Source organism: Uloborus diversus, chromosome 2, assembly GCF_026930045.1.
Source record: "Uloborus diversus isolate 005 chromosome 2, Udiv.v.3.1, whole genome shotgun sequence".
Taxonomy (NCBI): Eukaryota; Metazoa; Arthropoda; class Arachnida; order Araneae; family Uloboridae; genus Uloborus; species Uloborus diversus.
The window spans coordinates 73,829,565-73,852,273 of record NC_072732.1 but is presented as its reverse complement, the minus strand read 5'-3'; the positions used below and the strand labels follow the sequence as shown (position 1 = coordinate 73,852,273).

General features: G+C 31.8%; 1 protein-coding gene across 1 annotated transcript in view; it reads right to left on the bottom strand.

Moving 5' to 3' along the window:
* The window catches only part of LOC129216366 (neurotrimin-like), an 89,451-nt gene that overhangs the window by 5,802 nt on the left and 60,940 nt on the right, over nucleotides 1–22,709 (bottom strand). Inside the window, exons 4-7 of the mRNA XM_054850580.1 lie at nucleotides 15,307–15,468; nucleotides 12,422–12,550; nucleotides 7,721–8,011; nucleotides 3,926–3,979 (exon numbers count right to left, since the gene is read on the bottom strand). Of these exons, the coding sequence (XP_054706555.1) occupies nucleotides 3,926–3,979; nucleotides 7,721–8,011; nucleotides 12,422–12,550; nucleotides 15,307–15,468 (636 nt within the window). The remainder of the gene's footprint in view (nucleotides 1–3,925; nucleotides 3,980–7,720; nucleotides 8,012–12,421; nucleotides 12,551–15,306; nucleotides 15,469–22,709) is intronic.

Below are 22,709 nucleotides of genomic sequence, written 5' to 3'. Positions count from 1 at the left end.
GCCAAACTTGGCTATTTTTGAAAAAAAAATGCTTTTATACGACCTGTTTATCGTAACTCTAGCAGTAACTTTTTGTTGAATGTACGTCACTTGCCGCACTCTTTATTTTAAACGATTTTAATTTATTTATCTTTATTGAAAAACTAGAAATTTTGTAGTTGGCGACATTCAATAACAATAACTTCGAAATTTTGGAGTTTTGATATGTTTGCAGATATAGCTAATCACGTTAAACATTTTTTTCTATTGTCGCTCACCAAGGTAGAAAATAAACAATTTGCTAAGCAAAAAAACGTAATTTGAACGGAAAAGTGCCGTAAAAAAATAACCTTCTCTGTAAAATGAATAATTAATAATTTTGATGTACTTAATGTATCGAAAGCTTAATTTGCTTACGAGAACTTTTTAAAGTTATTTCAATTATAAGCTAAAAAAAAAAAACGCTTTAGCTACCTAATTAGTGATTTATCATTGAGTGAGACACTGGCCACATTTTCGAAAATTTTGACGAAACTTGTCAATGATGACTAGGGATAAAAATATATATTGCAATTTGAATGTCAATTGTGCTCAGTAATCAATTTTGGCTAAGTTAAGGTAATGTGGTCACTTGACGTGACCGGAGATGTGGTTTAATTTGCGAATGCAGTTAATGTTTCATTGAACCTTCTTTGCTATTAAATGGTTTGTTTTATTTATTTAGAGCGGTATTTTTACTTTTAATGTTACTTTTTATGGTTTTCGATGGGAACATTTATGTTTGTAGCGAATTCTTCTACCTTAATGGACTTTTTATAAGGATTGTGGAGTCAAGACTTTTTAATTTCACTACGATTACTGTAACCCTAGCTTGGATTTTCCCGTTAAAAGTACGAAGAAAGGTACATTTTTAAAAAATTTTGTGGACTTTAATTATTTATCTTTGTTGCGAAATAAAAACTTCGTAGTTGGCGGCATTTAACAATTTCAGTTTCTGAATCGTAGAGTTTAGAAACTCAGTTTTTAAAAACTAACTGTGGTGGGCGTAAATATAACCTGGCAGCATTTTGAAGGCCTCGCAAATAATGACCACAGCATTATCGTGCTTCCATATTAGGTTGGCCCCAACTGTACTGTCGACATATACTTGCAAATATCGCCAATTGTATGAAGAATTTTTTCTTTCATCGCCAAGGTAGAAAGTAAACATGCGCCAAACCAAGTGACATACCTTTAATGGAAAACTACCACTCGGTGATTATTTCAGTAGCGTCCGAGACATTTTGTTAATGATAGAAAATACCACAGAAATTTTCAAACGTCGCCAAGGAGAGGATGTTGAATATGTATGTTTCAATTAATAAATATGAATAGGTTATTTTTGTTTCATTGAATTGTGTACTTTTTCGTTATAGGTGTAATGGCCTCAGCATATTGCTTCTTTTGTAAATTGAATTTAAAAAAGAATTGTCGTATCGGATCTTTTGTTTTAATCTTGCAATTTGTAGAATTACGGTAATCGGGTCGCGGCGATAAATATTTCATTCTCGCAACCCGCTACCTCAACTTGGCGACTTAGCCATTTCGGACACCCTACAACAAAGCTGATTTGCCATTCGTTTGGCCAATCGGCGATACAAAAAACTGTCATTGATTTGACTGAAAAATATATTTTTTCTTTTTATTTCGTATAATTATTTTATTAATTTTCTGAACGGTGATTTTTTCCTAAAAATTGGCAACATAAACAATATCTTTTCAAATTTTAGATCGTCGAAAATTTTTTATAAAATTTTACATCGAGGAATGCTTTTTACCTTTATTATTTTAAGTAGTAGATTTAAAAATTCGTCATTTGGATACTTTTCTTTTAGTTTTGCTCGCCGTAAGTACTTTTTTTCATATATTGTTCCATCTTTAATTAAAAATTTATTAACTATCGTAAAAATTCATTCAGTATGGTTGAATTAAAATTTGCAGTTATGATAACGTTCTCTGAATAGATATTTTAATGCGGTTTAATCTATCTAATAGATTATTGTAAGTTTTACTGTTTCACTTTTCTTAACACAGTTTCACTCTATTTAATTGAGTTTTCCTTTTACTTTACGAATTATTTAAAAAAATTTTTGATCCAACTTTTAATGTTTTAAAATTTTGTTAGAAATGTGTTACATTTTGATGCTCCTTAGAGTGTGTTTTAATGTGGTTTGGTAGGGTAATTTAAATTTTAATGGAGATGTTGAATCATTTGTTTAGAATGTTATTTTTACATGTTAACAAAACTTTAACGTTATTTTGCAGTTATTTCAATTTATTTGGCAAATTATTTGAATTTCAAATTAATTTTAATGCTGCATAATGTTTCGTTTCCTTTATTTCGCTAATGGCTAGTTCTGTATTTAGTTCGAATAAAATGTGCACGCTAGCCAAAAACAGCTTATTTTTTTTTTTTTTGCATTAAATGTTCTTGAAAAGCTGTTAATTACCCATTCCTAATTTACACTTACCCCCTTTTTTCAAGTATTTAATTGTTATCTCTCTAAAAAAAATTGCTAGCTATGCTCTATGATTTCTTAATTTAGGTTTAAAAATATGTTTATTTGCATATTTTGCTGTATTATCATCACCTGAAAGAGGAAAAAGAATTTTAATATTTTTTTCTTTAGAGTTACTATCAGAGAAAGAAAAAATATAACAGATTCTTTGTTACAAAGGTGATAGTTTGAGAAGCTCTGCCCATTTTCTTTGGGTCTTTTCTATTGGTAGATTTCCTTTGTTTACATTGAAGTACTTCGTTTACATTGAATCGTAGATGCCAAATTTGGCTGTTGTTGAAAAAAATTCGCCAACGCGACCCGGTTACCGTAATTCTACCTCGCAATTTATTGGATATTTATAATACAGAATAGATAAAGACTATTTCTCAGTTTACTTAATCGGTCCAAGGTCCCACTAAATTTCGTTTACGCTTATAGGCCATGACAATCGCTGAAACTCATGACAACAAAGAGGGCGCTTCAGGGAACCCCTGTTTTCCATTACGTTGCCATTGATTAGTGAATGCCAGGGTTTCGTTCAGCACCACCTGCGGTCAAAATGAGCAACATATGGAGTTTCGATTTTTTCAAGAATTTCAAGAACAAATTAAAATGTCATCGGTTTAACACAGAAAAGTCAAAAATTGTCAAGGTCCCTAAAGCGTCAGTACGATCTCTTGGGACCATGCTCGGTCATAATCCCTTAGAGTAAAGAAATTACATAGAGAAGCCGCGCTATACTAAGAAATTGAAGTCGGAAATTTCCCCGCTGTAATCCAAGATCCTTAGCTTCCTGCTAAATATCTTGAGATACATTTTGATTCAAAATATTCCATTGCTGAATCTCAATTGGTTGTTAATTTAAGCTTAGATATTGTTGCAAGTTTGCGAAGCACGTTTTTCAAATTGCATTAAAACATGAATTAAAATGCAAGCCAATCCGCCAGCTACTTTATTCGGTCTCTTTGCAAGATTGGTAAAAATTATTCTCGAGAATCCCTCATGTTATCATAACCCCCGCCCATCATTGCACCGCTGTATCCTATAATTCCGAATTCAATTTCATCTACTTTTTACCATAGACAGGGCCTCTCTATGTTCATTTCTTTACTCTATGCATAAGTCCTTCATTTCACTTCCAATTTTTGTCTGTTTCCAAAAACAATAAAAATAATAGTAATTTTACTGTTAACGTATTTTCCGCTTTTTAATTGTTGTCGAAAAAGAAACAATAAATAAATGGATTAATAAATTTAACAAATTAATTTCAAGGCTGAATTAAAGCAAACATAGATTTTCACAGGCACTAAATTCTAACTTTCCACAATATTAGTTTTGGCACTGTTTGACAAGTGTGTGTATGTGTTTCCACCATATGGTAACTCTCTCAAGTTTTTTGTACTTACTTTTTTCTTCAATATCTTCAATTTTCTTATTTTGGTTCAGATTGCGTCTTGCTTCTAGAAAAATTCATAAAATTAATCATATAGAGTAAGCACGATAAAAAGCTGATATAATTTGAAAAGATAAAGGTATATATGCTGAATTAAAAAATAAACAAAAGAAAAAAGAACGAAGGAAAAAGAAAGAAAAAAGCAAGTAAGAAATAAAAATCACGAATCCAAGACGTCTGTGTGTGTGTTGAGCACAGTACCAACACAAAGTTTAGGATCCAAACGCAATAATACCGTAAATACCATTTTCGGCTGCTAAAAATAACATTTAGTGAATAGTAGAAGCAAGCTGAAGTCCAATACTTTTCAAATGCATGACTTTCCTTAAAAATTCCGGGCAACCTAATATTAAAGGATACTCAAAGTAATCAAGCGTGGAGAAATGTTTATTTTTTTTCGATTACTTTTTTATTGCAATTCTGTTTCGAATCATCTGATTGCTAGCATGCTCTTCCGGTTCAGAGATAAAAACGACGCTTCAATAAAATTTTACGATTTTGATATTACGAGATATCCTTTAATATCATTTTTTTAAACCTTTTTTTGTGGCGCATAAAAACGGTTTACATTACGTATAAATATTTTCTCCAAAGAGAATTTCCTATCGTCCAAACAAGGGAAATCTCTTGATAATTGAATTTCCAAAACATCTTGCTATTTCTTTTAGTACACAGTATCACGTTTGCCATAAATGTGCAATTTCATTTAAGGTATTTTTTCATTTTTATTTATTTTTTTTTATTTGTTTTGTTTTATAAAAATAACTACAGATCTAATATTTTTTTTAAAACTGCACTTCAATAGAGTTTGAAGCAAAACAATTTAAGTGTTTCTGATAGTGAAAAAAGTTTTTTAATAATGTTCCATAAAAATAAGTACTTAATTGAACCTGGTGTTTTACCAAAAGAAAAAACATTTTGCTTTGAAAAACAACGTTTTAACTCACAAAGAAGGTTTTTGAAATATTTTTTGAAATTCAAAATTAATAATACCTTAATGCAACACAGCGACAGCCCGGTCATCATATCCAGGGCCTGCAGTTTCGTCCTTATTTGAACTCATTAGTCTGGAATAATGAGAAACTATATTGGTGGCAGATGACAGCTCATTGAAGTCGAGAAAACGCTGAGCGTTACTAAGAGAGCAAACAAACTCTAAGATAAATGTACTTTATTTACCCGTTTGTTGGCACTCTCAACTTTATTGAGATGATATCTGCCTCCAGCTCGGTTATTCACTATTCCAGACTGATGAGTCCATAACAAGAACAAACTGCAATCTCTGGATGTGACTGTGATAACCGGACTGTCGTTATATTTCATGTAGTTCTACCTTAGCCCTTACTTGAAGGCGGTAACTCACTGCTTAATAGTAACTTTTTTCCAAATCTATATTGAGAAAGTTGAGGACACTGAGGATAATTTTTCGCGGGTAACTTTTTGAAGCCTTTTTTTGTGTGGCTTCTTACCTCTCCAAGAAGTGTTCTAAGTGGCACATGCGACGTTCATGAAACTAGATTTATTGTTATTGGTTCAAATAGTTAATGCTGCATTTTTCGGTTAGTGTAATCAACAGTTTAGTCACCTTAGCTACGTTTGTATAAGTCTTTTGTACCTCGCATTTTCCCACTCCAACTCCGAGAAAAAAAAAAAAAAACGGTCGGAAATACACTGTTCACATGCAAAAAGAACTTGTACTCTATCCGAGAGAGTAGTTTTACCCAGCATCCTTAGCGGCTATTCCCAGCTTGTAAAAAAACTCGTTTCGTGAAAGGAATTGTGGGTAAAAATTCCGCTTTTACTTCAGTCGATAGCAGAAGGATGAAAATTCCAGATTTACGCGGGAAATATCCGGTCTGTAGTTTAAAACAGATTTTTTACCAGGGAAGATAAGTTCTATGTAAACGCGGCTATTGAGAGCTAAGATTACTCAAATTCTTAAACTACACGTGATTTATTTTACTTTTCACTGATTTATTTGACGTTATGAAATCATTAAAAAAAATAATTCAGGTATATAAGTTATAGCAAACTTTAAAATGCAATTCAAAGATAGCCCCAAATTTTCATCATTAAATTACGGCAATTTAATGAACGTTAATTTTTTCATATTGTTTTTAATGAACGTTTTAATGATTATCCACAAGTTAACAAAACACTTTCTTTCTCTTGGTACAAAGAGATTTCAATATGGGTTTTACTGCAGTTTTTTGCGTGGAAACAAAATTTAACAATTTTTCTCCAACAACTTTACTTTATAAAAGTTCAATGCATTGAACTCATAATTTTTTTCATAATGTAGCATATTCAGCTTATTGTATGAAGTCACGTATGTTGCTTTAACCTGGTCCTTACAATTTTAGTCATACAGCAAATGGAAAAATGAAATGACAGAAGGTGAGTAAGCGTCCTGATAGTTTCTTTCCCGCATGTGTAAGTACTCATTAAAAACGACACGGGGCCATATTGCTTGCCCTTATAAAATATTTTCTAGAGAATCCCTAAAACGAAGTGTTAATTGAACAAGGTAGCGAAGAACTAAATGTCTTTGAGACTTTGGATATAGTATGAACGTAAAGTTTCATTTTCTGCTTTGAAATTTAGACCATTTTTCATAGAACTTTGTAGTCAACAGAAGGCAGAAACCAGAACAGTTGGGATTCTTAATTTGAAACGTTACTGTTGCAATCTGCAAACATACTCTGAACGAAGTTACAGAAATACCAAATTAATAAGCTCTCGGAGTGGAACAATAGAAATTTATTTTAAATTTAAGCTATTGTGTATTATTTTTCTCAATTGTTTAAGGTGTCTAACAGAAGTTATTAGAAGTATTTATGAAAAGGTTTTGCTACCATTTTAAAAATAACACATTAATGTATAAAAAAAAAGTCAATTATTATGGTTTACAAACTTGACCAGATAGAAAAACCATAAGTCATACTTGTTTTCAGTTCGTAAATGTAATGTAAAATTTGTTTGTTAAAATCCATCACCCAAATGTGTGTTCCCCTGAGTTATACAAATATTTTCAGGAAAACCTGCATTTTTGATTAAGTGTTTTTAAAATATTTTAGAAACATGTTTTAATGCTTGCTAATTTTTAAATAGAAACTAATCAAGTGACAGACTTTTTGGAGTTATCTTACCAAGATTACGACTTATTATCTCTGTCGATCCTAACAAATACTAAAGAATGCATTTATAACTTTTCCTTATTAATTCTTTTATTGTTTGAACTAACGATTAAAAAAAATGGAGCCCAAGATTAGTAATAACTAAAAGTAAAAAATCAAAGGTGTAAGAGAAGCACTTATCCTACTTTAGTTTTGGGAGAACTTCTATGTATCATCCTTAAAATACAAAATTTTTGACATTTTTTGCTTCCTTGTAACTTTTAAGAAGCTTTGTAATTTTTAAGAAGATTGCATACATATGTATTTTTCAATACATATGTATACACTTTTTTTCTTACTGAGTGAAATATCACTTTTAAATAACTGCTTTTACAACCTTATTTTTTTTCAAATTAAAGTTTTCATATGAAAAATTATCATATAAGCTTTGTGCTACAATATGATTAGGGTAAAAAAACAACGCAAACAAAGCATAAATACTGGAGAAAATTTTTCTCCAGTATTTGTGCTTTGTTTACGTTGTTTTTTCACCTTAATCATAAAGTTTCAATACTTGATGATTAATGAAGGGATTTTAATAAAGTAACACTACCTTCTTAGAGTCAACTTACCATAAAGACGAATTATTCCCTCCGTTGACCCCAACGAATTCTTCGCAATGCACTTATAACTTCCAAAATCTTCCATTTGGACGTCAGCTATGACTAACTTCATGCTGACTTGGTAGACGTTATCGGATATGCTGACTGAGAATTTATCGTCTGGCTGTAGAATGTTACAGCTGTCCGCTTTGGTCCAGTAATTGATAGACATAGGGAACGCCTCTGTGTAGCAGTCAAGAGACACAGTGTCGCCCACCGAGGCGAAGATCAGTTGATGAGGTACCCAGATCATTGGGGGAACTGTTGACAGAATAGATGGATTACCACAGGTGAAGGAATTGCCATTCACGTAGCAGAACGATTGATTTCATCATTTCCTTACTTGCATTATTAGTGCCGCAATGAACACAGTCAGTAATACAATTCACATACAGTCTTTAAGAAGGGATATAACATAATACGATTTTTACTACTAAAATATGCTTTTCGGTAATGCGCCAGCAGAATTAAATGCCCATTTTTCTATTTGTTTTGTAATAAGCTTCTTTTCAGGAAATAAAGATCGCTTATTAATTAAACTTAGCCGCGCTTTTTTATTCGTTTTGTCATTGGTATATTTCAACGCAAATAAACGATTGGCATTGTTCGAAAAAAAATTAAGATTAAATTTCGAATTTAATTTTAGAAATAAATTTAGAATTAATGAGAATATATATATATATATATATATACACACAGTGCGTCCAATAGAAAAGGTGACTGATTTTTAATAAGGTACAAGACATAATTTTTTTCTAGTTTACAAGATGATTTGTTCAAAATACACACCTTGGGAGTCAATACAATGCTGGAAGCGGTCGTGAAATTTTTTGAAGCACTTTTCAAACCCATCTTTTGAAATTGCCCTTGATGTCGCCGTCGTAGCTGCCTGAATATCTGAAATTGTGGTAAAATGTTTGCCTTTCATTGCCAATTTCAATTTGGGGAACAACCAGAAATCCGCTGGAGCCAAATTAGGGGAAAACGGATGGTGATCAAGCACCACAATACTTTTTTTTTGGCCACAAAGTCACGTACAATCAAACTTTTGTGTGCCGACGCATTGTCATGCAAAAAAGACCATGTCCCTTGGTTTTGGTATTCAGGTCCAACTCGATGAACTCTCGCCCATAAACGCTTCAAAACACTCAAGTAGTAAGCAGCATTAACTGATTCATCTTCTAGCACGAATTCCTTATGGATGATATCCTTCGAATCAAAGAAAACTGTGAGGGGAGTCTTGATTCGGCTTTTTTCCATGCACTTTTTTTGGTTTGGTATCTTCTGGGTTCTTCCACTACGCGCTTTGACGTTTTGTGAGTGGTTTATACTTGAAACATCAGGTTTCATTCCCAGTTGCAATGTTTGCTTTGAAGCTTGGATCCCTAGTGGCCGTTTGTTGCATGTCTCTGCAGAGTTCCACTCTGCAATGTTTTTGGTCGTCAGTCAATGTGTGCGATACAAAGCGAGAACAGACTTTCCTTTTTCCTAAGTTTTCCGTTAAAATGAGATGGACAGTGAATTTAGGTGTGCCAGTAAGCTCTTCGACGAGTTGAATAAAGACACAACAATCATTTCGTAGGATTTCAGTCACTCTCAATGTTCGCATCATTTCGAACTGTTACTGAATGACCTCGTCTTGGATCATCTTCTAAGCTGCCTCTACCATCACGAAATCTTGCATACCACTTAAAAACATTCTTACGACTCAGTACTTCACTACCATAAACAGTTTTCGTCAATTCAAATGCTTCTGCGGCTCTTTTAACCAATTTAAAACAAAATTTAGTGTTAGCGCGCTGTTCCTTTTTTTTTTCTCGACCGAGGCCAAGCGACTTCTTCTAGAATTTACATTATCACGTTTCACGATGTTGCTAGCGCTTGGAAATTAATCCAGAAAAGAATTGAAATGTGCGTGCATTTGCGTGCATTTAACACAATCATTCTTTCATAGATAGCGCTAATAGTTCCGCAAATATAAATCAGTCACCTTTTCTATTGGACGCACTGTGTATATATATATATATATATATATATATATATATATATATATATATATATATATATATATATATATATATATATATATATATATATATATTTATAGATAGATAGATAGATAGATAGATAGATAGATAGATAGATAGATAGATAGATAGATACAGGGTGTTCCGTTTTAACCTACAAGACCTTTATTGCAAAAATGTTTAAATCAGATGCTAAGTTAAGATATTGGAAGTTTGAAGTGAAAATAAATATAAGTCAAAAAATTCAAAACTTAACTTTTTATACGGCCACCAGGCCCCCTAATTTATGTTTAGGGAAATAATGACGATTGACAAATCATTCCAACGCAAGAAGTTTGAAATTAGTACAACCAATATTCACCGAGATATGAAGCGCAGCGTTTCCAGACTTACACCACTTTTCACTCGCCGTTAATAGCACCTTTTGGAGGGATATAAAGCGGTTAACAAATGTTTAAACTTACATATGTGCATAGAGTGTGGTTTTTCAAATTGTTCGAGGTTTTGTAGTGTGTTTTTGTATGCCATAGCATAGAATTTGAATTTATTTCTGAATAGCAATTAAAAATATGAATACCTTGTTTTTCTTACTTTGACGACCTGTCATTCTTCTGGAAGGGTGGTAAGTTCCAATCTCGTCTTCTGTATGGTCCCTTAAAACTTTGAACAGAAATATCTCTTTGAGTTTTGATCGCAGAAATGTCAAGTTTTTTGTATCAGTAATAGTTTTCAATGGAGATTATTTCTCTGAATATAAATTAGGGAACCTAGGGCCCGTTTAAAAAGTTAGGTGTTGTATTTTTTGACTCCGCATCTTAACTCCGCATCTGATTTTGAACAATTTTTTAACTGGAAGTATACATCTAGGTTTAACGGTTGCGAAAATAAAGTTCTTGCTGATTAAAAAGGAACACCCTGTATATATTTCCATTCTCGATAACTCGAATTCCCAAGGTGTCAGCTAAAACTTTCGAGTTATCGGTAGTTTGAGTCATCGAAAATTTCTTTTTGAGCCTTCTTAATAGTAGTTTGGATTTTTTAAAGGAAATAGTGCATAATAGATTAACTACAACACATATAGTTATTGACTTAAGTTCGCATTTGCTTTTAAACGTCTTTTGTCCTAATAGCAAAATTTTTTGAAAAGTATGCTACTTTTTTCAATCTCGGCCAAATTTTCATGTTTTTCTAAGATTAGTTCGTGAAGAAATTTTAGGTCGTCCGTCTTAGCAATAAGTAGCCCAGTTAGATATTTTTAAAGATATCTTGCAACACTGTGCAAATTGAAGAGCATTATTGTTTTATTTTATATAAATTATCCCTATACTACAAGCTGATAAGCAAAGCAATGTGCTAAAGTAGAAAAATAAAGTTTTCTGATTTTGGCTGCATTTTTATGCATGAAATGAAAAGGACATATTTGTAAAAACTTCGACTTAAAAAGAGTACAATCGAGATATCAAGACAACTTTGTACTGAAAACACTAAATTATTTTGTGGCCGAATGAAAACTTCCAGAATATTCGAGTTATAAGGCTTCGATTATCGAGCGTCAACTAATATCCGACAGTCGACGTCCTGTACAGGGTGACAAGAAATAATTTAGACATACGTAATACAACATAACTTTAATGCTGATGAAAATATTACGACCAAGCTTCAAAATAAATATGAATACATTATTACGTCTAAAATATTATATCGCAACTGATTTACTGACTATCCTGTCTTACATCAGTCTTGAGTGCCTTTAGCTCTGTATAGGAGTGGAATTCTGTTAGAAGGTCCATCTTTTGTTTTCAAAGAAATTTTGCTAACAAGGTATGCCAACCTCTTCCAAAATGCGTTTGCGATATGTTTCTTGACTAATTTTATTCCTTGATCAACAAAAACAAGTCATATTTTCCCACTAGCACATATCTCACCCCAAACCATTAGATTGAGGTCGTTGATGCTGCTCAACAGTGCAAGAAAGACCTGAAGACAAAGTTGTTTGCTAAACTTCCAGAAACTGTGGCATGACTAAAGAAATCCTTATATTATGCAGGGGCTGGGATAAAATACCAGTAAGTGAGTTGCGGCCCAGAGCCGACATTTTTGTGACACGTTTAAAGTTCTGTATTAATCCTAAAGGTAGCCACTTTGAAAATTTGTAAATATATTCGATGAAATATTGCATTCATATTTATTTTGAAGTTTGGTTGTAATATTTTCATTAGCATTAAAGTTATGGTGTATTATGTGTGTCTAAGTTATTTCTTGTCACCCTGTATATATCAGAGATATTAAATCAACATTATTTTAGCCGTATTTTATGTTAAAAAAAGTTCTGGCAAGCTAATCTACGCTAATATTTCAAAATAATATAGGTTAGACTTGAAAATAAATTGAATTGTAGAGATTTTTTCATAGTTTTCTTACGAGAAGACGAAAGTTATTGAAATGAAACGTCCTTTAAGAGCTAAACACTTCAAATAGCAATCACAAATTTTATTTTAAGTAGAAAAGCCATGAAAAACGGAGACGTGTCTTTTCCGTTCTTTAACACTACTTAATAATCAAGACTCACGACCTTCGTAAAACTACTTGCAATTACGCTTTATAAGTAAAAAAGAGATACTTGAATTTTATCCCAAGTACTTACATAAAACATGTAGCATGACACTTTTTGTTATTGGCTGATAAGCAGGAGCTTTGTGAAAGGATGATGTAGCGGTGCAAAGATACACTCCCATATGTAGTCGACTAACTTTTATAATACTCAAATCTTCGCCTAGAAAACAAACGCATTTCACTTAAGTGGAACTACTAAAAAACTAAAAATCATGCTTTTTTTAAATTTTTGCTTCTTAAAGTTATAAGCTTTATAGTGGAAAAGTAAAACATTTGCTATTTTAAGTTATAAGCATTAACATTTTATTGTTATAAGTTTTAACTTGGGAAAGAAAATTTTTTCCTATATAAAAAAGTAACAAACATTAACATTTTATAGCTATACGATTTAACGTGAAAAAGCAAAGTGTTTAGGTACTGGTGATTTCCAGGAAAAAGAGACATGAAACATTGAACCTTCATTGTATTTTAAAAAGTAATTTTCTGCCACTTGCCATATACCATTCTCTTCAAAAATAAATGAGTTTCTTGAATTTTAACTTGTTTTTCCGAAACAGTTTGATGACTTAGAAAATCAAGTGCAAAATCAAGTTTTCTCTTTGTGTTTCTACAGAGCAAAAAATCTCTATTTTGTTACATACTGTAACTTCAATAAACTTGATATCAGCATATAATATTTAAGTTAACTTTTATCCTTTGAATGTGTAGTTAAACGTTTTGGTAAGTAATTTAAAATTCTTTTTTTTTCCACCATGAAATAGTTCTATTACTAACGTGAAAGTTTGATGTCCTTCCGTGAAAAAAAAATACATCTCAGGTAGTTCACTAAGATGTACTATTGGGTATAGAAACTAATGTTTTTTTCATTCAAAACAGAATTATGTACCTTGTCAATGTGGCATAGTTATATCTTTAATATAGATTCAATTTATAAGGTTTTTAATGGTAACGGAAGGACACTTAATTATAAGCTGGTACAGGATAAAATTTTAGAATGCTAGTACAAAACAAAATATTATATAAAGTTAGCAGTCATATTTAAAACATATATAAGTAATATTTGTATGAAAATTATAAGTGCTTTTATTTAAAAAAAAATAACTTTAATTTAAATTTATTAAAAACTGTTTCGTAATTTTATTTCTTCTATTGTATGTGATGAAAATCATTAAAACTACTCTTAAAAACTCCAAAGCATGTGAAAATCATTTTGGTATGACATGTTTGTGATATGAAAAGCCAATTCAAGCAGAAACATTTGTTTAAAAACTTGAAATTTATATTGGAACAATAAAATATTGAAACTGATTTTAGATTTGTTGCCACAATTCACAGGAGCATTGATTTATCCGTTAAACGTACTGCGAAGATATCAGTAAATTCATAAATCAACTTTCGAAATATGGAGAAAAAAGGATTCAAAAATATCCATTATTATCCTGACGCACAAAATATGCGCTATTTGAATCCTGTAACGAGTAATGTTATTGAATATAGTAAGTACTTCAACAAATTAACGAGATTTCACTTCAAAGTCAACAGACTGACTTTGAAAGTCAATAATTAATATTGAAAATGAAGATACAGCTGAATCAAAAACATAAAATCATATGAAAATGCCAAAGGATTCATTAACGTTTCGACAACTTTTGCTAGTTGAATGGAAGGGAAAGAAATTAACATAGAGCGATGTTGCACAGGTACTTTATATAGATGATGAAGAGATAGAAGTATCTTATTTGAAAATGCGTAATAATGTGGGAATCATCTTCGTGTTTCCTGAGAAGGACGATAAATGTTCTATGGATTATGATAAAATTATTGAGTATTTAAAGAATTCAGAATTGTAAATTTTGGCTACGGCATTAGATATCATTGTTTCAGACTGCTGTATTAGCCGAATAAATGTTTGTAAGTTGAAATTTACCAAGTTTAAATGTTTTGGACTTCTTGTCCTTCCGTTAACCTTAACAAATACAGAATTCATATGCTTAAAATATTTTTTTTTAAACTAAAGGTAAAATTGTAATGACTGAACACTCCTGTATGTGCCCTAATTTTTATAGAATTTTCCCTTTTATTGTTTGGCTGAACCTTTGGGGTGAGCATGATAGCATGGAAATCATGTCACAAAAATGTCCTTCCGTTACCGTTTTTTAAATTTGATTTAAAAAAAAGTTACTAACAAAAATATCTTGTAAGGCTTTTTTAGCAACTTACTGTGATTTGTATAAAAGTCTATGCATCAGTTTTTGGAAAAATATGTATTTTGATATGCTCACAGACAGAAATGCATCGATTTTTTTTGTAAAAATGTCCTTCCGTTACCGCTGGAAGTCACCTATTGCTTAAAGTTTTAAGCATTAATGTTTTACAGTTAGAAGATTTAACTTGAAAATCCATAGCTTTTGCTATAGAAGTTATGAGCATTAACGTTTAACAATTATAAGCTTCAACTTGAAAAAGTAAAGCATTTGCTGTTTAAAGTTATAAGCATTAACATTTTAGAATTGACAATTTTTTTAAAGCAATTAATTATATTAAAAAAAAAAATATATAACGTGCCCACTCACCAGCAACCCATTAGCTCAATCTTTCTTCAGTCAACCAGACCGCCGGTAGAAATGATCTTCAACCAATAAAAAGGTTCTATCTACAGTTCAAGTGTCTGATCGAGAGTCGAATAAACTGGTGAATACAGGCATAACATTCATATTCACCAAACGATTTTACACTCGGCCGCAGACACACAATAAACGCCGATCAAAACCTTCTCTTTGCTTCGAGCGGCGCGGCGGTTTAGCTGTCTGACCGAAGGTTGAATCATTAGGTGAATTCTACCGTTTCTGCAGCATTTTTATTAGTAAAAGTAATAGATAATATGTGCAATTCGTCACTTTGAAGTAATGAACTTGCCTTGTGCTCTGTGTCCTTTATATTCTGAAAGGGATTTTCCTCCTTCTCTTTCCCATGTTACGGTCGGCAAAGGATATCCTTTGACTTTGCAGCTCAAGGTGATGTTTGAGCCTTCTCTGGCCATCACCTCATTTTCGCCGCGATCCACAAATTTAGGCGGGACTAAAAAGAGATAAAAATGCTAAACAAAATTACTTAAGTTGATTTGGATTCCTAAAAACAAAATATAATCAGTCATGGTTATAGGAACGAGTTGTAGTGCCACACTTGTGTTAAGTTTTGAAATCGCACTATTGGTGAGTAATGAATATGAGGGGCAATTTTAGGGGTGTAACGTAGCAGGCTTCTTTGTGGTTCACCCCAAATAACGCAAAATTTTCTACAGCGCAGCGTCTGCTGCTCTCTTTGTGATTTCGCAAAATGTAACGCATGTAAGACTTTCAGAAAGTTCCACGTGGTTCTAGCTTATTGAATAGCTGTCGGCGTCACCACTGTTAGAGGATAACACTATAAAACCGATGATAAATCCCGAAGATAAGTATGCGAAGTGACGCATTGTTTTTTACACCCTGTTTTTAGACTTTTATTAAGACACGATTGTCTAAATGCCTAACTGAACCATTTTCCATTGACGAATTCTCCAACCTTTACTTTATGCAGCTCTGGACAAGTCATGAACGATGCTCATCTGAACGATTGCTCAGCACTAAATATATTTATTTGTATTGTCGGTATGTACTGGAGAGCCAACGGTCTACTGGCTAAATTGTCAAGCAACCCGACATTTGAAAAATAACTACACTATACAAATAATATTTACCACAGCTTAGTGATGTTAAGAATTCCTCTCTAGAAAATTGATAAAAGCGAAGTAAATGGTTTTTATTAGTTTTGCTTGTCTCGTGGAAGGTTACGAAGAGCAATTAGTTATGAAATATGCCTTCACTGATAATTTTTGTGTACAATTTAGGTGCTTACTTTTACCTCATACATACTTTACTCTGGGGTAAATGGAAACAACTATGGTTACCATTTTTTTTTCTTTTTGAAATATTTTTATGTAAATTGAATTTTATATGTCTTTTCACAAATTGATTTACGATTATATTTAAAGAAATCTTAGGGCCGCACATAGTACTTGTGGAACTTTTTAAACATCTTAACAGGATGTATATATAATGGTGATTGGCCTACGTTAACCACATGGTGAATAAAGAGACTGTTTTATTTTATCCCCGAGTCTCCTGAGTTTATGAAAATAGCTAAGTCATTGTGTCAAATTTTGCATAAAAAGTTAATCATAATGGGTGTACATTTATTGATGCAATGCGCTGAGTTTTAGTTCTTTAGTCGGAGAAAAGGAACATAAGGATGTTTAAACGTAGAAATTTCGTTTCTTTTTCCTCAACTATTAAGCAGAAAAAATCAGAATTAACAAAAACTGTTAAAAAAATAATAATACTAATAGAAAAAATATGTTTTTTCTATGTTTTTAAGAAAGTTAAAAAAAACTTCAAATAAAGTGATGTACGTATGAAATAATATTTCAACATGCTTTTATTTAACTACCTAACAGTTCATGATGGGCAGTTCCCCCTATCTTAGCACTAGCAGAAAATCACCACACGAATTAAACATATCTTATTTATCTCCCGTGTTGTCTCTTTAGCTTCTCCGTTTTCATGATTTTGTTAAAATTATTAGATGTTATGAACTTTATTTTTGACATTTGTGTAGAAACTAACTGCTTTTTTTGGGTAACGAAAGAAAAATTCCATTTTCTGTAGTAGAAAAATTATACTAGTTTAGAGGAATTTACAAATGTAGTTTGAAGTTTCACGTTGTATCTGTAGTTATTATCTCAAACGACATGATTTTTATGCGCCAATGAATATAGTAACGTCTTTAAAATTTCAAATTTAAAATAAATTGTGACCAGTTTGGTGAAATATACTTAAAAAAAACATATGACCTTTTTTTTGTTCTGCTCTTCTGCTGTTATAGGGTTTATATTTAAAAAAAAGTAGAATTAAACAAATGCACAAGTTCTAAAACACTGAGAGACATACATGGAAGTCGAAATGTCTGCGGGAATCAGTACTTGCGCCATTTTAGAAGCAAATTCAATTATGTTATTCTCTGTTGCGTATGAATGTAAAATGAGAAATATTAAACTTTTTCAATTTAGAATTCAAACATCTGTGTGGAAACGCTAAAGCTAGAAAAAAAATAGTAATGGTAAATAAACAATAGGTGCTGTATGCAATGGTATGTAAAATTTTTGCATGTACATTAATGACAGTACTGATAAGTGACATTACAGCGCCATAATTTAACTTCGATCTAACTTATATAAGTTATTATTAAAAATAAACTTTATAGATTAAACTTAACCTATTACACAATGAATTGTCCGAAACGCATTTGGATCCGGGTAATTTATTAAAAAAATATGTGAGGGTATTATAGAAGAATATTTTATTTTTAATGCTTGACTGTGTGAATTTTGTGTCACGAACAGGAAAGAAAATCATTAATATACAATCATTATGTTTTTCGAATCCACTTGACAAAGAGCAATACTTCTTGATGCTCTAAATATTTTGTGAAAATAATCGAACTTCATATCCAAGAATTATACACAGCTGAAAAAGTTCATTATTGTCAATTTGTCAGAATAGGAAAAGTACACAACATAAAATGTACAACGTTTAGATAAATTTTAATTTTAATATTTATTCCGTCTTTAATTACATCAAATTAAAATTAAAATGATAATTTAAAAATGGGGAAGGGGATCAAAGCAATGAAAATTTTCCAATTTATTGCAAATTGACACTCGCACACGGCTACAGGTTTACCTTTAATTACATGTTCTACCACTGAAAAGTGTGCTTACTTAATTGTTCTTAAAAGTAATGTATTAATTTAGTTTTATTTATTTATTTATTTACTTATTTTTGATTACAAATAATGTTGACTTTTGCTTCATATTCTCCATTATCTTTCTCTCCATCATTTCCTAAATTAAGTTTCTTTTGAAAACCCATGAGAATTCCTGCAAAGATATGACCAGATTTCTGTAGATTATTTTTCCAATACAGAGATGAGTCAATTTATCCAACGTAGTAATAGGTAAGGGGGATAATAATCGCTATTCAACGAAGAAAACTCCTATATACAGTTAAATGAGATAAACATTATTAGGAGGAGCGTAAAACCAATACCATCAGACACCACAAGAGAATAAATATGATATGCAATTTTCTAATAAAACCATATTTATATAATATATTTTTAGAAGTAGTACCAAGTTCTTTAAATGTTTATACAACCAATAAAAATTCTAACAAACTTTAAGTTTTTGTAGGGTGTTTTGTGGACAAAATTTATCCGTTTGTTACCGTCGCGATTAGCAGTTTCTTTAACAAATACATTACGTCAAATTTGATTTCAAATCAAGGTTAAAGTGAACACAAAAAATTGTATTTTCAATAATTGATTTAGATGCCTAAAACTTTGTGGGCGTGTATATTCATTTCATCTAAAAGAATTTAAAAAGTGGTGCAAAAAATTAATACTTTTTTAGAAATTTAAAATTAAAAAAGGTTAAACGAAGATTTAGAAATTGCAAAGTGCTCCATGCGTCACAATTTTTTTAACTTTGAATTACTGCGTGTTTTTCAATTATTAGGCATAATTACATCAATTTATGCATTGCATATAATGTTTTGTTAAACTGTTTATAAAACAATAGCTGACAATGAAAATGTATATGACATTTTCAGCAAATAGGGTGAGTTTAACAACAATCGAGTTACATTTCACTTTTATCTAGTCATCATTACTGGAATTAATGCATGAAACTATAACTAGGTATTATCCGAATGTTTTTATAAAGTTTCATTATAATCCGATAAATATTGTGATGCATGGAACATTTTAAGTTTATGTTTTTATGTAAATAGTGACAGCAGTGTATACGTGCTGCAAAATGTAAACTAAAGACCGTGGTCACGGATGCGCTAAACAAAATTACCCCATAATTCATTAAATAATGCATGGAATGGAAAAAAAACCTTGTTTTCCTGGATACAGTATCTAATATAGAGAAAAAAGAAAAAAAAAAGAAGAAGAATTTTTCCCCGCTATTTTGCTTAATTTTCAGCACTTTTAGTGCTTACTGTAGCCTTAAAAGAAAAATATACACTTGATTAGCAATGCAAAATTTGAAGAATTCTCTGTCCGAAACAACCGTTTTTAATGAACTTAAAAGTCCAATCACCGTACTATCTTTCTCTCGTTCAAACTAAAAAAACAATCACAACAAGGGTTAAAGAAATATGTGCCTTGGAATACGAAAATTATCATTAAAATGAAACATAATACGTGAATAGAGTACATTTCAAGTGTTGAGATTGAAATGTTGCAACTAGTTCCCATTCCATCTGAAATGAAAGTTCAGTCAAAACGCTAACAATTCTTCCAAAAGCTTATTTTGATTTCCAAACGAAGTAGAAATCCCGTTCGTTTGTAAGCGACTTCATCTCTTGTCAGGAACAAACTCATTAAGAAAATTTCAGAACTTTTGCGACGAAATGAGAATTGCGCTCTCGAAGATGCATATTAGAATCATGGGCTTACAAACTGGGTTTTTTTCAGGCTCTCAACACATAACTTACATTTGTTACGTCTACTATGATAGCATACGATATTCTCTAGGCGTAAAATACTTCGAAGTTTACAATACAGTTGAACATTGAACTTTTGAAACTCTTAACTGGAACCTAGTTTAATCGACGCCGGTTTTCTTAAGTTTTTATTAGTTTAGAAATTCGCAAAACTTTTGCAATGGAATGAACATTTCATTTTCACAGAAGCATAACAAAATTTACAGCACTGATTTTTTCATACTGTCAACATTTAGCTTATGTTTGCTAATTTTATTATGATAGCGTAATGTATTCTTTACGCATAAAATACATTGCGTTTTATCATTCAGGAAGTCATAAACTATTCGAAGCGGTATTAATACAATAAACTATTATAAGCGGAACATCATTTAACCCGCTTCGGTTTCCTTGAATGTTATTAGTTTTTTATTTATGCTTCGGAAAGTGAACAATATTACTTCAAGGTCACTGAAAGCTGCCATTATTTTTAAACTCTGATTAATCAAATGACTTTTATCATATGCGTTTTTCAAAGCAGTAGAACCTCGGTTTTCCGAATATCTTATAATTGAAGCCTAGTTTAACTGAAGTCGGTTTCTTTTACTGTTGTTATTTCTACATTTGGAAAGTAGACAATATAACTTCAAGGTCACTGGGTGCAGCCATTCTTTTTACAGATACCTGATTATCACTTGATTTTTATCACATGCATTATTCGATGCAATAGAACCTAGATTACCCGAATCTCTGTGCTATATTATTATTGCATTTATTATTATTTTATTATTTATTCTTTTGTAAGTAAAAAATATCTCTTCATAATCAATGGAAGCAGTCATCATTTTTGCAGGTACTGAATTATCACTTACTCTTTATCTCATGCGTTTTTCAACGGTGTAGGACCTCGATTATCCGAATCTCTGTTAAGTGGGATACAGTTTAATCGAAGTCAGTTTTCTTGACTTTCATTCCTTCCTTTATTTATTTTTGGTAAGTAAACAATATCACATCAAGATCACTGGAAGTAGCCATTCTTTCTACAGATATCGAACTTTCACTAACTTTTTATCACATGCGTTTTTTTTTTTTTTTTAATACAGTAGAACATCGATTTTACAAACCCCTTTTGAGTGGCTTACAATTTAATCGAAGTCAGCTTCCTCAACATTTATAACTTTCCATATTAATTTTATTGATACGTAAATAACATTCCTTCAGATCACTGCAATCATAAAAACGGAGCGGGAAATATGTGCCATCAATAGGTATTTGCCAATTGGCAAAAATATTTGTTAAATGCAGAGATGGGTTTACCTAGAACAAGAGTTTCTATCAAACATCCTAATGCTAAATTGAAGGCTATTTTTCGTCTTTCTAACCCATAACAGGGGAGGTGAAAAATTAAGACCCAACAGGGGACGTGACGTCTCAGAAACTGCGCTTCTTTTGAATTTTTTTATGAATTTTGTCTTGAGATACAAGTTTGTTATTTCCCTTTGATGTTCTTTAATCTTTTATTTGCAAGGAAAACAATTATTTTTGAATATAAAATTCCATGCTATTTTTCCGGAAGAAAATGTTGCGAGAAACTTCCGATGCTAGAGTAAATATTTTACTTGATTCTCTTTATGTCTAGTGGTGCATGAGGCCGCAAGTGTGGCATTCCATCCCGACCAGTTTAATGCCACCTTACTGGCACTCCCCCAGGTTGGCCAACAAGGGCATTTCTTTCTTGTATGGACATCTGACGTCAGATTAGTTTTGGACGCCCGCGCTTCCTCTTGCCTTCAGGCCATCAGGACTCCACGTGAGAGCAGTTCTTGTTGGGTCTGTTGCCTGCATTCTCAGACCATGTCCTATCCATGACCGTCTGTGCTTTTTTATCAGTGTGGTTATCGGCTTGCAATTTGTACGTTTGTATAGGTCAGTATTCGATATTTTATTTGGCTAGTATAAGTTTAATATTTTTCTCAGACTTTTAGTTTGAAAGGCATCAACCTTTTTTTCTTGCTATCTAGTGAGTTTCCATGTATTGCTGCCATAGAGTAGTATCGCTCTAACTGTTTCATTAAAAATTTGTATTTTGAGTTTTGTGTGTATGTTGTTAGATCTTCATATTTTGTACAGAGATTTGAAGGTACATTGTGCTTTTTTAATTCTTTCTAATAAGGATTAAAAAAGCTCAATGTACCTTCAAATATTTTACTACTAATAATATAATCGAATCAAATTGTGTCATTGGTTTTATCATAGCTTTTTAATATGTACAGAAAATCTTAGTAACAGAAAATTGAAATGTAGCATATCACGGAAAATTTCCACAGCACAATAACTATTAGTACATCACGTGCTATTTTCCAGGAATAAGTAAGTCATCATCGCCCTTTAAAACAATTCGAGAACATTCCAAACAACTCCCAACTTTATCTAGAACATTTTGCATTTTTTCCGCAACACGCGGACTAGATAATAAATCCATCTCCGCCGAGCTAACATGAGAGCCATGTGTACTACTGCGGGAAATTGTACCACTAAATGGAAGGTGAAATCTCATAGACCGCTGTGGAAGAATGCAATGAAGCTTCAACCCGGTACACATGCCAAAAAATGTTTATTAGACAGGGTGATATGTGATAGGGGTGGCCCAATAACAAGAAGATATTGGTACAAACAATTTAACCGGACTACGAATGCGTTAAAGGTGGTAGGGTGAACATTTGATAGATCCCT